We start from the raw sequence: 25,879 nt of genomic DNA on the forward strand, positions 1-25,879 counted from the left end.
CAAAGGGCTTGTGCCAAATCTACATCCATGCAAAATTCTTCTGGATATTGAGCAAGCAGCTATCTCCAGCTTTCGAGATGAGTTTGCAGCAGCAAATATTTCTAGATGTTTTTTCCACTTTTCTCAATCAATTATATGAAAGGTAGGAGAACTTGGTTTAAAGAGGGAATTTGAGACAAATGAGGACTTCAAAATTTTAGTGGAATCACTAGTTTCCTTGTCATTTGAGCCACTTGCTGAGCTTAATGAAAGATTTGAAGAATTGGCTCCAATGTTTTCAGACAATCCCCCAACAAATGACTTACTTCCTTACTTTGAGATTTCTTATGTCAGAGGTCCAAGGGTAGGTGGGGTGTTCCGGAGTTCCAGATTCCCACCTGCAATTTGGAATCATTATGCTGATGCATTTGCCTGTGCACCAAAAACGACTAACTGCTGCGAAGGATTTCATAATGCACTGCAGACACTATTTATGTGTTTACATCCAACCATCTGGACACTTTTCAATGGACTCATCAGGGACATGGCAAATTACCGTTTAACTGCTCAGAATGCAGAAGTCCTAAATCTGGAGAACTAAAGAAACAAGTATGTGCAGTTGGTAGAGAGAATGGTAGCCAAAGTCGCAAGCTTCGTTACCTAGGAGCAATCAGAAATATGCAAGTCAGATAGATATAAAAGCAATCAGAAAAAATAGCTAATCATAAATTTCATTAGAAAAAATTTCAGAAAAGTAACCAGCTCATGTATAAGTATGTAAAATAATTATGATTAAAGAGAAGATATATTAAATTGTAGCTTCAGAAGGTTTATATTAAATTATGTGTTTCATTTAAGCCAAAGAAAGTTAGATATTAATGAAGGGGATACATTTAAATGGTATCTCTACAGAGGTCATATTGGTTTGGTTCTCCTTTGCACCAACTCTGCTCGCTGTTCTTGAAGTTAGTTGTATATATCTTTAGGATATTATTGTAAAAGAGAATAGTCTTTAAAAATTAGTTGTAATTAGTGAAAAGTTTTAACACTGAGAATATTGCTAATTTGCTATCCTTTGTGCCTAATGTATTTTGAAAAACTATAACAAAGTAGAAAAGGGTAAATAGACTGTAAGAGGTAAAGAGGAAAATATTTTGTACCTATAATAAATTACAGTACTTATTACTTATGTACTGAACTGCCCGTGAACTGTATATAATATATATGGTGACAGGGCATTGGTAGAGAAAGAAGTTAACGCTTCCCTCTTTACCAATGATGCATAAGTGGACAACCACGGACCTCCAGTTCTGAAGCCAGAAATCTAACCACGGCTGCTATTATATATAAATATATATTGTTTTGAACATGCATAAATACATGGTATATGCTTGGGCGTTTGCTCTTTAGGAGAGGATGGGTTTTCATGTATGAACTAAAGAATATTTGTATCAGACATCTGAGGCATTTACCGTCACTTTTTTCTTTAAAATTTGGATTTCATCAAACTTAAAACAATGTTTTTAATGAAAAAATATTATGATTTTATTTTAAATATTATGGTACTTATTTTAACGTATTTTATTTAAAATTTATGAAAGGTTATTTTGTGTCAACAAGATAATTGTTATGCAAGGTAATTGTAACTAAAGTACGTATTAAGTTAAAGTAAAAAGACTAAATAAATTTAACAACCTACTCATTATTGGGGTATATTACTTTTTTATAGAAACTCTCCAAGAATGAAACTACTCATGCCTTATCAATCTGGCGAGAAAAATTGTTAAAAAAAAAATTAAAATAATAACATTAGTCTTATCGACGCAGTCATAATTTTATATTCCTAAAATATATTCAACAACCGATTTCTATATTGTCGGAGTTTATGATTCTAGTTATCAGGTGTTAAAAGTAATAAGGTTAATAAGCTTTTATAAATTTTCATATCAAAATTATATATTTCGTTTGAAACGATTGATACATCTGAATGGGCGACAATGACGTAAAAAACGTGACACAAAACACAGACTCCACTGACAAATACATAACAAAACTGTCACAACATACACACATTTAACGCAATAGTCTTTGGAGTTATAGGACAATAAGTAAATAAACAACTCTCGAAATTATTTATGATTAACATGGAATCTTTCCATATTTAGCATGTACTTTTGCAAGATCTACACCTTTATGACCACGGACGTGTTTGTAACGGCATTGATTCTCAAAAACACACCCAGTAGTACGCCAGAAGTAGCACTCATTTCCATTTACAGGTCCGCTAAGTTTACTTGAGTCGTTGCTAGATTCACTTATGGAAGACCTATATAATGAAATTAATATATATATATATAAATATATATATATATTTATATATATATATATATATATATATATATATATATATATATATATATATATATATATATATATATATATATATATATACCTATATAATGAAATTAATTTATATATATAAGTCTAAATCTAAATTTATATATATATATATATATATATATATATATATATATATATATATATATATATATATATATATATATATATATATATATATATACCTATATAATGAAATTAATACATATAAATAAATATATGTATATGTATATATATATTAGGGGTGCACCGATGCCTACTTTTGGCCGATGCCGATGCATCGGCCCTGAAACTGGATATATGATGGAAATATACACCTGAATGGAAATGCCACATTCCATTAATGTGACGATGAAAGCAACATTTTGAAATTGTTATTGTTGAAGTTTATTTTCCATTTATTTTTTTATTGTTCTCTTGACAATTAGAGCAATTACTTCAATTGAAAAGCTCGTTTTATAAATATTTACTTTCGTCATTTTGTTCGAATAAGAACGATTTTGTTTTTTATAAAGAATGAATGGAAGATTTTAATGCCGTTACTTCTAATAATTGGCAAGTTTTTAGCAAATGTCTCTCATCTAAAAAAGGAAAAACGACGCAAAAAAAAAAAAAAGTTCTATACAACGTAATTCATTCAATTCAAGTTTAACTTTTCTTTCTCTTTTGTTCTACTCTTTTATAAAAATAGTGCGCGATGAAATAAAAACTTTTCTTTCTTAACGTAGAATTAAATTTAGAGATATTATTAAATTAGAATTAAAGAAACAATGAGTAAAGCAACGAAAAGTCCAATCTGGGACTATTTTGATATTGATGAAAATAATCGCTCAAAAGCAATTTGTAAATTTTGCAAAATGAAAATATCAAGAGGAGGAACATCTGGCAAAAAAATGACAACATCTAATTTAAGAGGGCATATGAAAGCAAAACATATAAAAGTTTTCCAGAAAATAGAAGATCTAAAATGTTTCAAAAAAATTAACACAGAAAAAAAAGTTATTGCATCTACTTCAACCAGTAAAGAGAATAATAATGGCAAAGTATCCGTTAGCAACAGTGTTACAGTTATTCTAGATCAAAAACATCAATCTAAGCTTGAGGAAACTATTAATAAGCATAGGAAATGGACTTCAAGTGAACAAAGAGCTCAAAAAATAACTATACTTATCGGAGAAATGATATGTGTAGACATTCAGCCGTATTCTTTAGTTACAGATCAAGAATTTAAAAAACTAATTATGCATCTTGAACCAAGGTATACCATGCCCTCAAGAAAACATGTGACTGAAACAGTTGTTCCTTTAATTTATGAAAAAATGAAAATACAAATTATGAATGATGTAGCAAAAGCAAATTTTTTGAGTTTTACCACTGACGGATGGACTACACATCACAATGATCTAAGCTTTTATTCATTAATAGCACACTGGACAAACTCAGAGTTAAATTCTATGACAGCTGTGCTACAACTTAAAAAAATATAAGGCTCTCATACAGGTGTAAAGATATCAAAATTTCTAAAAGACTCTTTAAATGAATGGAAAATACCAACTAACAAAGTGTACTTTGTCTTCTCTGACAATGCTGCTAATATGAAATTAGCCATAAAAGAAGCTGGTTTAGAAAAAAATTCTCTAAGTTGTGTAATCCACACTCTTCAGCTTTGTATAACCGATAAGCTTTTCAAACAGCAAACAATTGTAAATGATCTTATAGCTAAGTCTAGAAAAATTGTCACACACTTTCATCATTCTTCATCTTCCATGGATATGCTACATGAAATTCAACAACAGCTAAAGTTACCCCAACATTCACATATACAAGATGTAGTAACAAGATGGAACTCGACATTTTACATGCTAGAAAGACTAGTTGAACAAAAAACTTCACTAACATTATTTTTTATTAGAAATCAAAAGTGTAATGCCTCTAATCTTAATGAAGACCAATGGTTATTAGCTGAGACGCTTATCTTAGTTTTAAAGCATTTTGAAGTGGCTACACTAGAGATGAGTGAAAATAGGGCATCAGTGTCTCAAATTATTCCATTTATAGTTTCAATGGAAGCGCACCTAGCCTATGCTTCAGAAAATGCAGATGAAATAAAAACTATAATAGAAGAGTTGAAAAAAGATTTTATCTCAAGGTTTTCCAGCTATAAATATAACAAAAACTTGAACATGGCTACAGTTTTAGATCCAAGATTTAAACTTAGTTATGCCATATCAGATGAGGAGAAAGACACAATAAAATCAAATATTCAAGAGAAATACATGAACCTAAATAAAACTGATATAAATATAACAGGAGGATAAGAACTTCCTAATATGCCAAAAAGAGAAAATTCGGAAAGGCAAAATGGGTCCAGTTGATAAGAAATTGGCAAATCAGGAGGAAGTATCAAGAAAAAGACAAAAAGAAATGAACCGAAAAAGGGACCGAGAGGAGATAGCAAAAAAATCTCGAAAAGAAACAGTTGTTCTTTCATCATCATCTGAAGGTGAAGATAACCCTAAAGAAGATAGCATAACTCAAGAAGATGCCTTGCCTGGTAACCAAGATGACCCTAAGCCATCAACTTCAGGTACACCGGCTCCAAAGCGTCCTAGATGTGGCAGGAAAAATATACTGAATGAGAAGTTGGCGGCTAATTGTAGCTAAATTGAATATTCGTGGGGCGGCACTTGTGTTAACACCAGCATTGCAACTTCTTGGTCATGATCCAACAGAATACAATATTAATCCAGCTTCCATTCGAAGGGAACGAATAAAAAACCACAAGAAGATGGCAGAAGGTTTAAGGGAGGAATTCAAACCAGAACTTCCTCTATGTATTCATTGGGATGGAAAATTACTCGCTGACATCACCGGTAAAAAAACTGTTGACCGACTTCCAATTCTAGCATCTGGAGTAGGAGTGGAGCAGCTTCTTAATGTCCCAAAGCTACCATCAGGAACAGGTAAAAATGCGGCATCTGCAGTGCATGGCGTGTCAGTGGGATGGGGAATTAAAGATCAAGTAAAGTGCAAGTGCTTTGATACTACTGCAGCCAATACTGGGCCAAGAAATGGGGCTTGCATTCTTCTATAGCAGAAGTTTGGGAACGATATGTTGTGGTTGGCATGTCGTCACCACATTCTGGAAATTATTTTGGAAGCAGTAGTTTTGCTGTGTCTCGGCCCTTCAAGTGGACCTGACATACCATTCTATAAAAGATTTCAGAAAAGTTGGGTCTCATTTGATTCTACAAAGTACCACACAGCACAGTCTGATAAGAACGCTTCAAATGCTCTTATCGATATCACTGATGAAAGAATCGTCTTTTGCAAAGATCAACTACAAATCTTTCAACCTCATGACGACTACCAAGATCTTTTGGAGTTGTCTATTGTTTTTTTGGGAGGAGTACCTTTGAGGGGCATTTCATTTAGAGCTCCTGCTGGTCTACACCGTACTCGCTGGATGGCAAAAGCTATTTATGTGTTGAAGATTTGGATGTTTAGAGACCAATTCAGGTTGACAAAAAGAGAGGAGAAGGGAATAAGAAATATATGCCTTTTCAGGGTTCAACTATACATTCCAGCCTGGTACAGATCTCCTGAAGCAACCTCAGCTCCTAGACTTGATCTGCAGCTCTTGAAAGACTTAGATGCCTACAAGACCCAGCATCCTGAGATCTCGAAAATTGCTGTGAAGAAGTTACAAGGGCATCTCTGGTACCTATCAGAGGAACTTGTTGCTTTAGCTTTTTTTGATGATGAGGTTCGCCCTGAGACAAAGGTCAAGATGGTCCAAGCATTGAACAATGTTTCAGATCACATACCTATGAAACGGGCTACTGTGGACTGCTCAGTTATCCAAGAAAAGAAACTAGAGGACTTTGTCACATTTAATACACAAAGATTTTTCAGCATCACAGGACTTCCATCACACTTTCTTTAAAACAATATGAGCGAATGCGAACATGATGATGAGTTCAAGAGTGTAAAGTCCACTGTTCAAAGCATGAAGGTTGTCAATGACATTGCAGAACGTAGCATAGCACTAATGGACGAATATAATAGACTATACAATAATATTCAAAATAATAGACATACAAATAACAAAGAGCAAAAGCAGTTCCTGTTGTTGGTAGTTCAAAAATATAGACAGAAATATCCTGACAGAATAAAGACAACTCTCATGAGTGATTAATCTTAGTGCAGTAACTATTGTCTTAAATAAACCTACAATCAAAGTAAAAAAGCATGTTTATTGCTGTCTTTTAATAAATAAGTAGGAATGCAATGACAGAAAATGGATGTTTTTAATGCATGTAATAAGTAAATAAATGTGTACCAAGTAAATGAGTCATTATCACTAGTTTTATGATTTTTTCCTATGTTAATGGCTTAGAGTGCATAGTAAAATATGCCAATTTTTGATATCACTCCATGTTTTTCTGGAGTGATAAAAAAAAGAACGAGTTGAGAAGAACATCAGGGGACTTTTAAAATTCAATTATATTAGAAATTATAGAAATATTAAGGTACTACTAAAAAGCACTTTTTTAATAAAAAATTGGAATAAAATAAAAATCTAATATTTTTCTGGTGAGAAATATATTAAATATCTAAAGTGAAATTTTTTTCCAAATTTTTTTAATTTTTACATCTATAATGGTGGAAAAGCTGTCTAAAAACACATTTGTGGAGTAATAACTTTATATAAAACGGTCTAAAAAATAACTTTGTGATGCAATATCTTCCCTTTCAAATTTTCTCTTGTTCAAACTTTGTAGATTGATGCACTATAATGTTTTATTCTGGTTGACAGATGGGTTTTTAATTTAAAGACTTATTTTAAATTTAATCACAAACTATTGAAATTATGCTTGAAATACTAAGTGATATGACTTAAAATGTGAACTAATTTTATTATTAGCATTACAAAAGTACCTAGTTTTACAAAATTAAAATATCTTTGAAACTCTGGACCATATGATGGCATTCAAGGACTCACTCAGATTTTGTGTCTTACCAAGGAAACATTTCAATAGTAGTTGATCGTCTTGCAAGCTTTTATAAACTGGCATTCGCAGTTTTTTTTTAATCTATACAGGAATTGAGTTTGGTGGCATATACTGCTTCGTTTTAGAAGCCACTTTAAAATGGCCATAGGAGGTTAAATAAGGGTTTTTGTTTTGTTGCTAAGGCGATAATATCAAAAATTATATCAAAAAAAAGAGTATAAAATTTGAAAAAAAAATGAGTCCGAAAAGTTTGATTTTTGACATTCTTCTTCAAAACCAGTATTTTTTTATTAGTGTACCACCTTAAAAAAATATGAACAGCGTATAAATTAGCTCCTAACTACCTAACATAAGAATAAATTCCTGCATGGCCTACTTTATTTATAAGGCATGGATATTTTGCATTTTGAAGAAAAAAATGGAAGGCCAGTTTTTAAAATTGTAATGTTTCAAAAACTTAATAGGTTTTGAATATTTTCAAAATTATTTTACTTTCTAAAGACCACAAAAGTAGCGTATATTTATATTAAACAAACGTATAGCGTATAGATATTAAACGAACATTATATAAAAAAATAAATAAATAAAAAGAGTTTTTATTTTAAAATTTAGAATTTAAGTAAACAATTTAAGTGAACATGATTTATGAAACAAGAACGGTTATATAAAATATTTAAATCTTATTCTTTTTTCATTAAAAATATAAAATAATTATATATAATTTATTAAGATTTCTCAAATTTTCTCTTTTCGAAAGATTTTACATGATCAACAGCTACAGCTGGCTGAGATAATTCTTTTATTATTAAGAAAAAGGTTGATAACAATTCTTCCAGCAAGTTTTCTCATGCATGAAACAAGACAAAGTCTCAAAAGAGTCATAAAAGCCATTTAACAAATATTTTAAAGCTTGTCATGCATGTAAATTAAATCAATTTATTTTGTTATAAGAGTAGTCAATCATAGCAAAGGATGTGCAAACATAATCCAAGGAATAGTGAAATCATTGTTTAATTGCTATCAAAATGCAAAATATCCGGCCATATAAATAAAGTAGGCCATGGTTCTTCACTACCTAACAAAAGAATTAGTTCCTGACTACCTAACATAAGAATTAGTTCCTGACTAACTAACATAAGAACTAGTTTCTGAATACCTAACAGGTAGAATACCTATTTATCTTTTATCATTTAACAGGGTTGTTTTGATTTAAATCAATTGTTAAATCAGTTGATTTAAATCGATTTAAATCATGATTTTAATCAGACAAATAAAAGTCATGATTTATATAGAGTTTTTTGATTTTAACTTTTTTTAATTATTATTTATTGATTAATCAAATTAAAGTAAATTGCACTAACTAAATATAACTACTGCATAAACTAGTATTAGTTATAATAGCCAGGTAATGCATTAAAAAATATATAGTAGTCATATAAATCATTAAATTTTTAAATTCATTATAAGATTTTTATCCATATAAGTAGATTTTTTTTTCTTGTTTTAACTTATTGATTAATTACATTAATTTCTGTTTTTGTTACTATTTATATAATAAATATAAATATATTCCTTTTATATAACAGTATATTCAAATTTTTTTAAATTACAGTATTCATCTATAATTGCTAGTTATATTTTAGCTGAAAATAAAAATAATATAACTAGAAATAAAAATGTCTGGTGCCGGTAGAAAAAGAGATGCAGTTTGGACATGGTTCGAAGATATAAAGCTAAATGCAAAAGCTGCGGTGTTCAAATGCAAGGTTTGGTTGCTCGAATGAGAGGCCACAAAAGTGCTGGTAAATGTAATTTTCTGAAAGATGTTCAAGATGACGAAAACATTATTATTTATCAAGACACCTTAGAAAATATCAACCAGACAACTGAAGAACCACAAACTAGTCAATGTTCTATTAAGAAAACTGAATCTAGTCAATCTGCTGTAGATAAAACAAGTTTTTTGTGTTCAAATAAAAAGGCAGTGACAAGACAAAGCAGTGGCAAGACAGTGACAACTAAATTGGATTCATACCTTTTTAATCCACTAAATCTGAACAAGAAGCTATTGATGAGCAGATTGCAGGAATGATTGATGCTACTAACTGGCCTTTCAGAATGGTTGACCACCCAGAGTTTATCAAGATGATCCATTTTTTACGCCCAGGATATAACCCTCTTAATAGAATCGATATCGGTGGAAAACTACTAGATTCTGTTCACAAGAACAGTTTAACTAGCTGTTCAGGTTTGCTACATGATCAGTCTGTAACCATGAGTATTGATGGGTGGAGCAATGTTTATAATAAACAAATAGTTTGTGCAACAATAACAACAATGAAATCAGATATCTATCTTGCAGATACAATTAATACCTTCGGCCATTCACATACTTCTGACTATTTGGTTGACGTTGCTGTTAATTCTATCAAACAATTTGTAAAGAAAACAGTACAATAACTGATAAGAATATTACAAATATTGTAAATAACCTTGGCGTAAAGCGAAGTGCAGAAGAACTGTTACAAATGCTTAAACCAATTGCTGTTGCATTGGACCTGAAGCAGCAGGACAGTAGTACTATTGGTGACAGTGTAGTGATATGGAAAAATCTTCAGAGGAAATCAAGTCCCAAGCTTAGCCAAGATGCTAAGAAGAATTTATCCAAAAGGATACAACAGGCAATGACCCCAGCTCATTTCTTGGCTAATATTGTTAATCCTAAATACAGAGGTAAAGAATTAACTGATAAAGAAATAGAGATTGGAATGGTCTTTGCAGCTTCAAAGAATCCAGATTTTCTTCCACTTTTGGTTAACTTTAAAGCAGAAGCAGCACCATTTCAAAAGTTTATGTTTCATGATAACATTGTTCAAACTATTAAGCCCTGTGATTGGTGGAAATCTCATAACGATTATGTGAATCAGGAATTACTAAAAGTTGTTGAACAGTTACTTACTGCTGTTGCTTCATCTGCAGGAGTTGAAAGAATATTTTCATCAATTGGTCTTGTGCCTTCAAATTAGAAATAGACTCAGAATTGAGAAAGCAGGCAAATTAGCTTTCCTATTTAAACTATTTAATCAAAAAGCATTAGAATTAATGAATTTAATTGATTGAATCTTTGAAAATTTGTAAATAAACATTAAAAAAGATTTTTCAATGTTTTTAATTAATTTAGTTATGATTTCATTATCCTTTTAAAAACTATGTGATTAAAAGTTTATTTTTCCAAAATTTAATTTAAATCAAAAAAATCCAATTTAAATCAAAAATTTCAATTTTTTTGATTTTTTTTCAAAAAAATCGTGATTTTTATCAACCCTGTCACTTAATCTTTTAGGGAACAAATATACTATATATGTTACATTATACAATAATACATATAAAATATGTTTAATGTAATTGGAAACTAGAAGATATCAATAAAAAAATACAGATGTATTTTTTATTATGCCAAAAAGCAAAAATTGTAAAAAACAGCGTTTACTCAAGTTATTATGTTTTCATAGTTAAAAGGTGTTAGTCAGCTTCACTTTATCAAAGTTTTTTAAAAGTTTTATAAAACATACTTACGGTTTATTTTTTGTCTGAGGTGTTGCTGAATTTTCTGGAACATATGAACCTGGTGGTGGATTATTAGGAAAACGTAGTAACAATTTTTGATTACCAAGCCCAACACCCTGAACATAAAATGAAAAACAAATTACTAACTTTTATAAACTATGTTTTTTATGAAATAAAATTAAACTTTTTATTTTTATAAAAGCTGAGAACTAATAAACTTAAGTATACAAATGGAAACATTTATTTTCTTAACATTAATACTTGAAAGTTAATTCTACAACAGCTTTTTTTTTCTGAATTAAGCTAATGGCAATTAAAAAATGAGAATCAATTTCTAATATTAAAAAGTACATTAATATTAAAAACTGATGTTCATTACGTTTATTGTATCAATTTATCTGTTATGACCAATTTTATAGATATAAATGTTAACAGTTTTAAAACCAAAAAAAAATTTAAAACTATAAAAAAAGTGTCTATGTTGGTTATCAGTTTTAAAATCAAATACACACTTGTAGCTTTTCCATAGCAGCAGAAGCGTCGGCTGGGTCTATAAAATTTACAAAAGCACAGTATTTATGAGGGAGTATTCGGACACTAGACACTTTACCACATTTACTGAACAGCTGATTCATTTGCTTTTCTGTTACCATTTCTGGATCTACATTTCCTACCCATATAGCATTACAGCGAGACTCAGTATTTCTGTAAAAAAAACAACACAAATTTCTGTAAAAAAAACAACACAAATTTGCTAATTTAACTATTTTTTTTTACTTTATGAAAAAAAGTCAGTGCATAACCCTTATTGCATTTATTTCCACTTAACATTTTTTTTTTTAAACATACAGTTATTATATAAAAAAATTAATTTTTAGTATTATATTGGAATAAATTTAGTATTATTACTATCATTTTGATCTTTTTTTTTTATTTGTTTTGAAAAAGTTTAAAACATAAAAGTAAAACTGGAGCAAATCAATCAAAAAGGTGCAATCCTTTTTCTTTAATTACTGATTGTAATATTAAAATAAATAAAACAAAGTGAAAATAATTATATAGTATTATTATATATTACTTTATAGGATTATATCAAAAGAATTGTTACATTTTGGGGACTGTTTTGTTTAGAATAGAAGTTTCAGAAAAAGCTACAATTTTTTTTTAAATTTGCAATTAAATTTATAAATGCAAAAGCAAAACTCTTTCAAAAGTAATTTTTAATCTTTTTAGCAAACTTAATTTCAACTTTAACAGTGTTTTAAAGTTTAAAATAATTAAATATTATAAGCGTTATATTAAATATTAGAAGAATAAAATTTTTTTTTTTTTTAAAGATAAGGTAATAATAATGCATGCAATTAAGTTCCTTTGTGAATGGGGCTATGGTTTAAAATGATATGCCATGGACTTTGTATGCTGCTATCTTCATTGCACAAAAATTTAATCAGATCTATTAAAAAATGGCAAGCTTGGGAAAGACTGGTTTTATGCATTTATGAATAAAATCTATTACACAGTCAACAATGTTGATGGACACTTTACACCATTATTTATGGTATACAGAGTAAAACAAAACTTTAGAACCAAGTGAGAACTGATTGAGGTCATCCAACAAATAATCAATTTTTGATTCTGGTTAGATGGAGCATGAACAATTTTAATTTCCTGCAGCTAAAAAAAGTTACTAAATGCAGAAAGTATAGAATAGAATTACATTCAGATATGTCAGACATATTAGTTTCTGACATAATATCTAAACCATAATAAACATTGCAATGAGTTCTGAACTTTTTGAGTAATGTAAAATTTAGATTTATTTTTATTTCTGCATGCTATGTAAAAACTTTCTTTCAAATTGTTATATAAAATTTTAATGTTATTCAATGTACTTTATATGGATCACTTTTAACAGTGTTTTTTCCAAAAGTGAACATTTTGTTTGTTTTAATTTTCATATTACTAAATTTTTTTTTATTGTGCTTTTGTCGAACATGTGTGAAAAAAAAAAAAAAAAAAAAAATAGAAATTCTTAAAAATAGGCTTTACCTTTTAGTGATTGGTTTGTGCCAATTTTACAACTCTGTTTAATATTTATATTTTCAATTTAATTTATCAATTTTTTATTATTATCAATTATATTTTAATTTTTAATTAATGAGTTTTAATGATAACAATTTAAATGATACTGTACAATAATACAACATATATTAACATATAATTTGTATGAGCACTGATTTTAAACACTGGCATTACTTAGCATTAAAACTGCATCAAATCACACTCAGTTTTTCGATAAAAATCAAATCATAATAAATTGCCCAGCAATTCGCTCTATAAAAAGGACAGCATCACAATTACCTAACTAAATATCGCATTTATAACTAAGTGCCCCTGATTTCCTAAATATAGAAATTTACTGCATTACCAAAATTAATCAAATTGCGGTAATGCCAGTGCTTAAATTGTATACAAACATAAAACTTTGTGTTGTTAGTTTTGTTTCTGTTCAATTACTTTTCAGATATCAGTCTTTATAATGGTATATACATATTTTTCTGGACTTTATGATTCTTATTAAAAGTGAACAAATTATAAGTGCATTGGAATAAGAAGTCATTTTAGAAGTGGAAAAAGTTAGAAAAGAAATTAAAAAAAAAAAGAAGGGTTTTTTAAAACTTATCATTTCTAGCAATGAATAAAAAGTTCTCCAGAAAGCTGTTTTTGTAGGAAGATGAAAAAATGATTACAAAATAAAAAATAGTAACTGCACAAGAAGATGATCTTCTTGTGCAGTTACTATTTTTTAAGAGGTAAAGAAAGGCTTGACTTAAAACTGATGAGAAAAAAGAAAAACTTCCATGACTGCCTGAATCTAGGAAAATATAAAGGAGGTGTAAAATTCAGCAGAAAGACAAAAAACATTAGCCAAAAGACCATATTTAAGAAAATCATAAATAGAACCCAAGTCAGCATTAAAGAAGGAAGAAGTGCAATGATTTAGAAAAATTAAGAGATAAACATTTTAGTAAAAGTATGATTTGAACCACCTAAAGGAATATAAAAATTGAGCACAAGCTAGGGTCAAAATCTGGAAAACAAGCCACAAAATTTACATTCTGTTTAAGAGATTAAGAAAACAAAAATTTTAAACATAACCAGCAAGGTCAGTTAAATTAGAGCAAACCTATTTAGTGTGATAAGCATTAAATTCATCAATAAAAAAATTGGCTAATAGATAAGAAAAAAAGCTTAAACCATTTGACCAATAATAACACGGAAAATAGTGCAGTCTTGTAAAGAATGAGAGTTGGAGTTTCCGCAAACCATAGGATAATAGCCATCAACGCTAGAATACAAAGATGAAGCAGTTAAATTAAAACTACTCTTGAACCTTTTGCAAATATTCATATCTGGTGAATTTAAAAAAAAATAAAAAGTTACTTTGAAGATTATGATTAGATTGAATAATTGAGATTAGATCAGATAATTGAGATTAGATTGGATAATTGAAATCAGATTGGATAATTGAGATTAGATGCCTATAAGATGAAGAAATCAACAAGAAACTGGTAATAACTGTTGTATATTTAATGATTTTGCATTAAATTTAAAGAACTGCATTAAAATTAAAAAAATGCTTCAATGTTAATAAAAAAAATCATTTTAAAGAATGTTTTGATGTCAAAATAAAAGAATTTGCAGTTATAAATTGTGTAATTTAATCAATGAATGAGTGATCCAAATTAACTTATACATTCAGCCATCACAATAGCTTGAATCTTAATTATTTAAAAAAAAAATATTTAATGAAATACATTTACTTTATAAAATATTTGGTTGCTTCCATAAAGTATTCTAAAATTGATAATGGCTTAATAAGAATTGAAGCCATTGTCAATTAAATAGACAATTTTCATAAGCATTCCAAATCGATAATGGCTTTTATTAAACACAAATTTTATTAAATCTCTTCTCAAGTTAAGTGTGTTACCTAGCAACGCTCAAACTTAAGGTAGTAGTCGTGTAAAGATAGATCCAACTTGGTTCATTCTCCACCATGTTCCTGGTAGTACAGCACTTGATTATTTTTTTTGTGAAGCAACCTTTTTAAGGCCTTAATGCTTTAGTGTCAAAAGGTTAAGAGGATAGTAAATGGTATTGAAACCTGGTTGATTATACAATTTAACAGTCAATATTTTAAAAGCTTAGATTATATGATTTCTCTCGACTTTGTCTTTCTTATGTTGGTAATTCAATTATTTTCATACCTTCATGTGGGTGAATTCTTAAAGCAGGGATCATCCTTTTGTCAATTCTTATCAAAGTTAATTTTTGTAAAAGTTAACAAAGAAAAGACTTCTTTAGAAAAAAGATTACTTTGGTCATTTATTTTTATAACTTATATAATAATATTATTATATTTTCACTTGAATATTTTTAAGATTGCTTGTGGTTAGGACTTTTCAATTCACCTTCAGTTAAGCCAATATATAAGAATACAGAAGGAAATATTCTATATAACATAAGAAATATTCTACATATAATATAAACAAGAATAAGCCAATATATAAGAATACAGAAGGAAATATTCTATATAACATAAGAAATATTCTACATATAATATAAACAAGAATAAGCCAATATATAAGAATAAGTGGCAGATAAAAAATAAAAATAAAATAGTTCTTTTATAATTTTTTACTGCTCTGTTCTTAAAAAAAACATGAATTTTTATAGAATATTAATTTGTTATATAAAGATATTTTTAAACACTGTTTCAGACTTTCAGGCTGCCATGAAATTGTTATTCAAACTTTGCTGTCTTCCTGAAAATTTCAATTAAAATTTTTACACATATCACTGTCTGAAAAATTAAAATTGTTTAACATTGTTCAGCACTAGCTATTCCACTCATTGTTTACTACATGTAATGTTTTGAAAACACAGGCAATATTTAAAAGTAATATTTCAAAAACACTAGTAATAATACCTAATATTAGTTTTCTGTTGACTTTTTAAGTTGTTAATGTTGTTTTGTATAACTTGAGAATAATTGTCTTCCTTTTTGTCAACAAAATCAACATCCTGTTCTACTTCATCTGCTTCCTCATCTGACAGGTATAAGTCATCTTCATCACTTACTACACGAAAGGAATAGTTAACAAAATGATGCTTATCATAACTAAAATAATGCAATTATTACTATTAAACAATGTAATTATTTAAAAAAAATGATGTCATAGTCTTTTTTTTTTTCATTTTTGGTATTTCCAGAAATCGAAAATGCCGATACAAGATAAATAAAAAAGTTAAATCCTGAACTCTCTAGATTGAAAATTCCAAGCAAAACTATTTAAAGAAAATTATACATTATTTATATATTTTTTAAGAAACTTTTAGAATAGTTAAACAGTAGAACTATTATACATTTAATTTATTATAATTTTTTTTTAAACACTTTTTTTTAAACACTCAGACAAAATAACTATGAACATAAATTATTATTTATGTTATATCATTAATTGAAATTAAAAAAGAAAAAAAAAAACATAACTTTTATGATTTAATAAAGTTATTTAGTTGTTCTGTTATTTTTATGATTGCTATTTTTTAAAAACTTTTACTCTATAATGCCAGTGTCATAACTATTAGGGATAACACTGGAATTATAAATAATAGTTGTGATTTTATCCAGTCTAGTAACAGTTTAGTAACAGCAGAATAAAATTAGATTAGATAAATAAATTTAAGCTTTAAATTTTATCTTAAATTTTTTTTTTTTTTAATTAAATTTATAAGAAAAAAAAAATTATAAACACAATTAATCAATAACAAAACTTGAATAGCAAACATTGCAAAAACAAGAAATTATAAATTTATCTCGTACTTACTAGCTTTATAAATTCCAAATCAATAAAAAAAATTAACTAATAATAAATATCAATAAAAAAAGTTAATCTTTCAAAATTAAATAATTTGTTATATTTAATTTAGTGCTGTCTTGCACATGAAACCATGAAAACAAAATAACTAAAATTGTTTTAATAGATATTTAAATAAAAGAATAAGAATAATATAAACATAAAAAAAAAAAAAAAAAAAAACTTCAATGTAACCCTTATCTAAATATAGATAATTACAATGACTTACCTTTCCCAGCAAGCAGAGCTTCGAGGGCTTGTTGTACATTCCCATAAGTACGAACAGCTTGTTCTGAAAGAGGCTGAGCAAATCCCATATCAGTAAATATTTGAACACGAACTTTTAAAAGTTCATATTGCGCATCATCACAAACTGGATCAAGCGTAAGAACATGTTGAAAAACCTGTTCAGCCTCTTGAAACCTCTGAGAAATGAGTTATTTAAAAAGCATTTAAATAATGAAAATTATTTAATTAGAAAAACATTAAAAACAGCGAATAAAAACCTTAAGTCCAGTTAGAGCACGACCTTTTCGAAAGTATCCTTTAGGCCATTCTGGTGCAAGACGTATAGCAGCATCTCCATCTTTTAATGCACTATAACATACAATCTATAATATAGAATACTTGTAATTAATACTGTAAAAAAATTTTATTTTACAAAATGCATTAAAAAAAAAAATAACCATTGACTGCTTTTGTTGATTCTAACTTACTTTTCATACTGTTCTAATCTGTCATAACAATATGATCGATTACCAAAAAATCTATGAGAAAAATTATAAAAACATATAAATACATACAGTAATATTAGAATAATACAATACTAGTAAAAACAGAGAATATATGCTATATTGTAAACGATGAATAGATAATTCTGTTTAGTTTATATAAAAATAAGACTTTTGATTTAATTTTCATGTAATTTTAATTGTGTCTAACGACTATTCTTACAGCAAACCATTTGTATTCAAACCATCTTGATTAAAAGATAAAAAATTATGTAAAATTTTTTAATTGAAAATAATTATAATTAGGAGGAAAAAAATTAATTGTAAATTCAATAATTAATAAATAATTGATAATGTACAATTTGCCTGTATTTTTAAAATATCAAGTGAAGTGACTAAAGTAGAGTAGGATTATGCCTAAGAAACAGGCCAAATTAAATAGGGAACAGACCAAATTTCCTAGTACCATTGATAAATATATATCACGTGGCGATATATATTTATCATGGTATTAGGAAACCTAAAATGATCGCTAGTAAAGTAATTAAATTTTTATTTTTACTATAAGTTGTATTTTTTGTTTACTAACTTTTTAAAAATAAAAAAGCTTTATTAGAGCTGCAATTATGAATATAAGAAATAATTATTTAAAAAAAATGAATATACTTTAATTCATTTATACGAGTGTTGAGTAAAGAAAGAAATTAGTTTATATTAAAGATTAAAAAAATGTAATATTTTAATTTAGTTATTTAATATTAAAAAATACATTCCATAATACATTTACATAACGGAGTTAATTTTTTAATGGAACTCATTTTGCAGTAGTTTATTAAATTTTGGTTGTTTAAAAATGTTTAAGTCTTTAAAAAATAATAATAATAAAGAGAATTTTGTGACAGTCACATTAAGCTAATGCGTTATGCATTTTTTATTTGAATTAATACCTGAATAAAGTTCTTAAATAAGGCTTCACAGTAATAACACATCCTTTTGTGTGAAAACTCAAGGAACGATTGTAGAAAGAAATATCAGGGAGAAAAAAAAATTAAAGACACCTTTGACTAACTAGATCAAATGTCTATAATCATAAAAAAGCTCTCAGTGTTTATTTGTGGTAGTGGTGTAGTGGTAGAGTGCTCGCCTCATAAGCCAGAAGTTCCAAGTTCGATCCCCACCACATCTCTGGTAGTACCGCACTCAACTTGTTTCTCTGCGCAGCAGCCTTGTTCGTCAGGGTTCGTGTTTCTGAGTTATAGAGTTGAGAGAGGGTTGTAATCACAACTTTAGTAACCTCTTCAACTAAAGTGGCCTTCATAGCCTTAAGGAGGTGAATTCAAAAAAAAAAAAATTTTTTAAAGTTAAAACTCTTGGCAGCAAGTTACAATCATTTTGCAAGGCTCTGCTGAAGTTTAAAAGTTACATATACTCAAACATGTACTAAATTATATATATACATACACACACAAATATATGGCCCTCAGAATTAAAAAAATTAGGACATTGAAATATTTTTGATCAGCACAAGGTTGGCACAAATTTTAAAAAAAATGGTTTCACCATCATAACATAGAAATGAGGTCAGCAAAAAATTGCCTCAAACACTTTTAGGTTAGTAATTAATTTTTTTTAATAATACTTTTTAAAATAAAAGACTTGCTGCTAAGCTAAAATTTTTAGAGGATGTTGGATTTTTATTTTATTCAAACATATTTGTTCAACAACTTAACAGTCTCATTTCATGAATTTCAATTGTCTTGAAAACATTTGGTTATCCTAAACCATTAAACAATTCAAATCTTTGCAGAGCAATACAATTTTTTGCAAAACTGCAATCAGCTAATCACTCGCGTGCTTAACTGAAAGCTTTTGGATTTCATGGACTGATGATAGAGGTACAAATTTTTATTTATAATATAAAAACAATGATATTAAATACCTGTGATCATTTGGATCTAATTGAATAGCTTTTGTAAACATAGTAACAGCTCCTTGGTAATCGCATGCATGAGCCATTTGGTTGCCTTTAACAGCAACTTGACGACTTTGTAATATTATTTGTTCATTATCTACTATAACTTCAGATTTTATGTCTCTATTTATAACTATTGGAATTGCATTATTAACATTATTATTATTACTTTCTGTCGAAGTCTTTGGCTCAGATTGTTCTATATTTATTGGAGATTGTTTTTTTATTTTTTTTGATTGCTGTTGTGGCTTTACTATAATATTTTTTTTTTTGTCTTTATTATCTTCTTTATTTATAGATGCTGCTAAAGTAACACTTGTCTGAACAGAAGGTGCCTTACTTGCAGCTCGAAGAAAAAAAGCACTAGTTGTATCTATAGCATCCTAAAATTAACAAAAAAAATGTTATCAATAAAACCTATTTGTTCTCAAATTTAAAAAATGATTACAAAAAATTATATCACTTAAGACTGATCACTTAAGACTGATCACTAAAGACTGATCACAAAAAATTGATCACAAAAGACTAATCACAAAAGACTGATCACTAAAGACTGATAACAAAAGACTGATCACAAAAGACTGATCGCAAAAGATTTAGTTTAGTCTTAAGACTTAACTTAACTAAAAGAACTACTAAACTTCTAAAACTTTTGAGAAAAAAATTTAGAAAAAAAACTTGGTTAAAATTAATTTACAACTTACTAAGTCACAAGTTTTCAAGCATAGACACATGCAAAAAATATTCTGATGTCATCAAATTTAAAAACACAATATAACCTCATCACCCTCAACAATATAACGTAATGATTACCTCACCACTCTCAACAATATAACATAATGATTACCTCATCACCTTCTGAGTCCACAGTTTTACTATTCCTAAAGGTAAAACATATTGCATTAAAGCTAAATTAAAAGTATAGCTTATTTAACAAAGTTTACTGAAGTGAAAAAATTTTATATATGACATAATAAGGCACTAATGCAACATATATAGGAAAAAAAAATCTACCTGTTTTTTCTTTCTGGATTCAAAATATTATTTTTATATTGTGGCAAATTGTAAGACTTTGTAGAACCATTTATTTTTTTATTATCATGATTTTTATTTTTTTTATTACTTTGTTCGTTTTCTGTAGTTGAACTTGGAGGATTTTTCTTTTTATTTCTATGATCATCTTCTTTCAATGAATTTAAATGATTTTTTTTTTTATCGCTACGCTCTTCATCTCTTAATGAACTAAGATGATTACTTTTTTTATTACTGTTTTCGTCTTCCTTTAGTGAACTAACATGACTGTTCTTATTATTACTAGATTTTTCTTCCTTTGATAAATTTGAATTATTTTTTTTATCAATAAGTTCATCCTTCTTTGAATTATGATTACTCTTTTTATTATTGCGTTCGTCTTCCTTACGTGATAATAAATTATTACTCTTTTTATTGATATTTTCATTTTCTGTTGATTGATGATTATTATTTTTATTTTTAATGTCTTCTATAGATTCAACAGACAAACTATTAGTTGAAAAATCCATTGAAAGAATTTTATTGTCTTCTTTATTTATATGAAATTTATTAGTAGGACTATTGGTATCAGCTAATGACTAAAAAAGGGAAATGTAAAAAAAAGAATACATTGATGTGTTAATTACTGCTAATAATGCCGTTATGTCATTTTGTTAACGATACAAAATGTTCTTAGAAAATTGCAACTCAATAACTTTAATAACATACCTTATGATTTTCTAAAATAACTTCTTGTTCTTTTTTTACTTTTTCTTTTAGCTTTTTTTTTTCTTTCTTCTTCTGAATTGAAATTTTGCATTAAAAAAAAAAAAAAAATAGAACAAATAATTAACAAAAAATGTATATAATATAAAAACCTTTCGTTTTGTTTTCTTTTTTTCCTCTCTTCTTTTTTCCAATTCTTCTTCCGCTATTAACTCCCGCGCATTCTTTAAAGCCTCTTCTTCTGTAACTCTCCATTGTGTTTGTATTGTGTCCTTTGTCATATATTTTCGTGCTTCATATTTATGCCTTAACCTGAATATCATAATAATAACTATAAATATATGTATATATTTACTTTTATAAAATGTTTATATAAACATATATATATATATAAAAGTATATATATATATATATATATATATATATATATATATATATATATATATATATATATATATATATATTTTATATATATATATACACTCTTGCATGGTCATCTGTAAACAAAGTAATAAACAGAATTATGTAAACTAATAAGTTAGAATTGATGAAAGCATTATCGTCATAAAACTTTAACACAAATGATTTTTTTTATGTTGACAACTTGACCACGACTTTTTAGATGTTTTGATGATTTGAACATTTCAGAAATGCACTGAAAAAAGAAATGCTAAGCTAAACTTAAACTAGGAAAAAAATGAAAATGTGTAGTCTTTATAGAAGTTTTTAATCATTTCATCCTCTGATTAGTAAGTCAAGTTTAAAAACAACAACTTATAATTAATTCTTTTTAAAAATAGAAACAAAAAAAAAAAATAAAGCAATTAAATCATTCCACTGCAATGGAAAGATTTAATTTAACTTTTATTAAACCATTATTTAAAGTAACTTAAAAAAATAATATTTTAAAACATTTTTAGAAAGACAAAAAATAGTTTCAAACATTTAAGTTTTTCATAAAAATACATGTCTACTACAAAAAAGTATAAATATAACATTTAATTTAGAGTGTTTATTTTAAACAATCATTAAAAATAATTTTTTTAAAGTTTTAAATTTATTTAAAGTCTTCACATAAAATAAAAACTCTAGAAAAGATAAACAATTAAAAGTTATTCATAACGCAACGACTATTTTATTGCATTTAAATTGTTAAAAGATCAAAACAGCTGTGGTCAAAAATATATATATTAACATGTAAGTTACAGGGTACAATCACACAACATTCAAGTCCAAGCATGCTGTAGCATATGTAGATATAAATTTGGTGACTTTTTTGCTTACCTAATTACCAAAACAGCTAAATTTTTATTCAAGTTTTTTTTTTTTTAAACATCTTAACTTCCAACAGTTTTAAACATCTTAACTTCAAATAACATAACTCTAATATTGGCTGCAAGCAACCACTATTAGAAGTAAGAGTTATTTGAATGGCAAGTAACACAAGAATAAATTTTAGCAGATGGCAAAAGAGATGCTAGCTCATCAAAGAAGCACCCATTATGGCATTTATAGAAAATAGAAAGAGAAGCAACATTACAAAGATGTGACAATGATTGAAGGTTGGCTGCAAACAAGGTCCAACTGTTTAAATAGCATTGTTGCACCTAAAAGAGAAAGGGCATCATGCAAAGATCCACTTTAAATATGGCAACAGTATTGCATACAAGGTCGGATTAGAGATTTATAGAGATAAAGAATAGAATCCAGAGTAAGAATAAACGATAAAGAGATACAACCTTAGTAGATGCTAATTTTGCAATGAAATTGATATATGGTTTCCATGAAAAATTGGAAGTAAGAGAAATCCTAGAAGGCAAAAAGTAGATGACTCATTAAGTACATTACCGTTCATAAATAAAGGAAGATCTAGATTATTGCAATAACCATTAGCTGAAAAAAAAATTTGAATTTTATCTGAGTTAAAGTTCACTAGCAACTGAGTGTCCCATGCTGTAGTAGGAGTGAGATCCTTTTTAAGTTCAAATGCCCCCTCCAAGCAATGTGAGAGTGTTGGCTACTAATCGAGACAAGAATGAAGGGTACTATAATCAGCAAACAATGCTTACTTAGATGTGAGAATTTCTGGGAGAAATGTAATCATTAATGTAAATTAAAAAAGTATAGAGCCAAGGATAGGATTTGAGAAACCCCTGAAAATACAGGAAATGAAAAAGAGTGCTGTCTATAGAGGACAACTTCTATACTACAATTGGTAAAGAAGGATTCAATTATCTCAAAGATGTTACCTGATACACTGTAAGAGAGCTTATGGAGAAGACTAACATGCTAAACTTTATCAAAGGCTTTAGAAATGTAAGATGAGAGATTAAGTGTTTGTTAAGATTCAAAAACCTTGCTTACAATAGTAAGAACACTAATGGAATGGTAGTTGGATAAGTCAGATTGCTCTCTGGAATTTTTAAAAATAGGAGTAACAGATACCACTTGTTAAAGAGTTTGAAACAAAAAGGTACGGAGAATACTTCTGGAGGATTTTAACAGGTATGTTGTTCAGACCACAAGTTATAGAAGAGTCTAAGCAGGAAATCACTTTAGATAGAGAAGCTGGAGTGATATGAATATCAAGCAATTGATCAACCTTTTAAATTTTCTAAACTAAAACTTTTTTTAGAGTTCTATAGATATTATATACATAACATATATAAAGGTACTATATACTTACTTTAAATCATACTTATATACTATAAAAAAACGAAAGAGAGAAAACTAAAAAAAAAAAAAGTTCAACATGTTAAAATATCATAAAAGATCAACATGTCCAAACGCCAGTGTCAAGGAAAAATGATTGTTTTCTAAGCGTAATTATGAATCGTCACATTTAATCAATGATTCTCAGCAACTTCCGTCTACGTCTGATTTACCGACGCAGCGTGTACATCCACCAGTTAATGAAGAGCCCAAAAATGATATCGATACGAAACTTGCTAATTTCTTTTACCGTACGGGTATATCATTTCGTTTAGTCGAATCGGAGGCTTTTAGGGATTTCGTTAAGTTGCTTAATTCATCGTACGCATGTATCCCGAATCGTACGCATCATCGTACGCATCAATCGTACATCATACGTCAGGGTTCGTACATCATACAATCGTACATCATACAATCGTACATCATACAATCGTACGCATCATCGTACGCATCAATCGTACGCATCATCGTACGCATGTCATCCCGAATGCTAAAGCCTTATCAGGATCTCTACTCGACAAACAATACACAAAATGTTCTACTTCTGTAAATGAAATTTTGAATTCGGAAACAAATTTAACACTGATGTCTGACGGCTGGACGAACATAAGAGGCGATCACATAGTGAATTTTTGTATTGAATCTGATCAGCCTGATCAGAAGCCTTTTTTTTACACTTTGATAAATACATCTGGAATCAAAATTCATCTGCAGTTGCCGTGGCAGTCTTACAAGTTATTGAGAAGATTGGCTTAAAAAACTTACCAGTTTCATAAGCGACAACACTCCTGTTATGAAATCAGCCTGGAGGATCATCGAGGAGAAATATCCACACATCTCGGCTAGCAGATGCGGAGCTCATGGAGTCAACTTGCTTGTGAAGGACATAGTTTCTACAACTGAGGCCACAAAAATAGTCAAAGATGCAGAGAAAATCATCAAATATGTGAAAAATCATCACATCATGAAAGCAAAGTTTGATGAAAGACGAATTGCAGCAAATATTTCTCTTTCATTGTCCATGCCTCTATCTACATGATGGTTTAGTTATTATAAATCAATGAGCAGTCTCCAGCTATCAAAATAGGTTCTTATTAAGTTGGTAGACAAAGAAAGTACATTACTGAAGAAAATTCAACCAAAGAATACATCTGCTGATGTTATGGCGTTGATAAAATCTAACCCATTTTGGGACCGTCTCTCTGAACTTGTCAAAAGCATTGAATTTCCTTCCAATGAAATCGGAAAGCTAGAAAGTGATGAAGCTCCATTGTCTCTTGCGTACAATTACTTTGGTAAAATGTACAATTCATATATGGACGATAAAGACATACAACAAAAAGTGCAATCTTGCCTCGATTTTCTCTTTACACCAGGTATTGGAATTGCTTTCATATTAATGCCCAAAAATGCCGCAGAAGGTTTATATTTGAATGAACCAATTTTATCACTGCTACAGTTGAATTCGCCAAAAAGATCAAACCTGAAATTGCTGAGGATGAATTGATTGCTTTTATAGGAGAAATGGCTGCGCTGCCTGAGAGAAGAAAGGAAATAATATTCAAGATGAACGCGCAAAATTATTAAGACCTTATTGGTCGCCATAAATATCCTGGTCTTTACAAAATTGCTAAGCTTATTAATGAAATAATAAGCTCATCGGCTAAAGCAGAAAGAGCTTGGTCGACCTTTCGATTTATTCAGTCGCAACTAAGAAATCGCCTTACGAATGGGAGAGTTGAAAAGCTGGTATTCTTGTATACCAATAGCGTGCTGATGGACACAAATGACAAGTCTGATTACATTCTTGAATAAGGTGCAATTCTCAATGAAATTGAGAATTGC

The 25,879-nt window shown here is 28.5% G+C and overlaps 1 protein-coding gene across 2 annotated transcripts in view; it reads right to left on the reverse strand.

Moving 5' to 3' along the window:
* Positions 1-1,908: 1,908 nt before the first annotated feature.
* The window catches only part of LOC136071836 (coiled-coil domain-containing protein 39-like), a 55,839-nt gene continuing 31,868 nt past the window's right edge, over positions 1,909-25,879 (reverse strand). The window contains exons 6-17 of one of the 2 annotated variants that reach the window (XM_065797312.1): positions 21,475-21,634; positions 21,326-21,397; positions 20,600-21,195; positions 20,433-20,466; positions 19,553-19,968; positions 17,599-17,649; positions 17,389-17,479; positions 17,112-17,307; positions 15,952-16,102; positions 11,471-11,663; positions 10,968-11,074; positions 1,909-2,305 (exon numbers count right to left, since the gene is read on the reverse strand). In XM_065797312.1, the coding sequence (XP_065653384.1) occupies positions 2,119-2,305; positions 10,968-11,074; positions 11,471-11,663; positions 15,952-16,102; positions 17,112-17,307; positions 17,389-17,479; positions 17,599-17,649; positions 19,553-19,968; positions 20,433-20,466; positions 20,600-21,195; positions 21,326-21,397; positions 21,475-21,634 (2,254 nt within the window). In that variant the 3' untranslated portion in view covers positions 1,909-2,118. The remainder of the gene's footprint in view (positions 2,306-10,967; positions 11,075-11,470; positions 11,664-15,951; positions 16,103-17,111; positions 17,308-17,388; positions 17,480-17,598; positions 17,650-19,552; positions 19,969-20,432; positions 20,467-20,599; positions 21,196-21,325; positions 21,398-21,474; positions 21,635-25,879) is intronic. The other variant, XM_065797313.1, reaches the window with a different exon arrangement.

This window comes from Hydra vulgaris, chromosome 05, assembly GCF_038396675.1.
Source record: "Hydra vulgaris chromosome 05, alternate assembly HydraT2T_AEP".
Lineage (NCBI taxonomy): Eukaryota > Metazoa > Cnidaria > Hydrozoa > Anthoathecata > Hydridae > Hydra > Hydra vulgaris.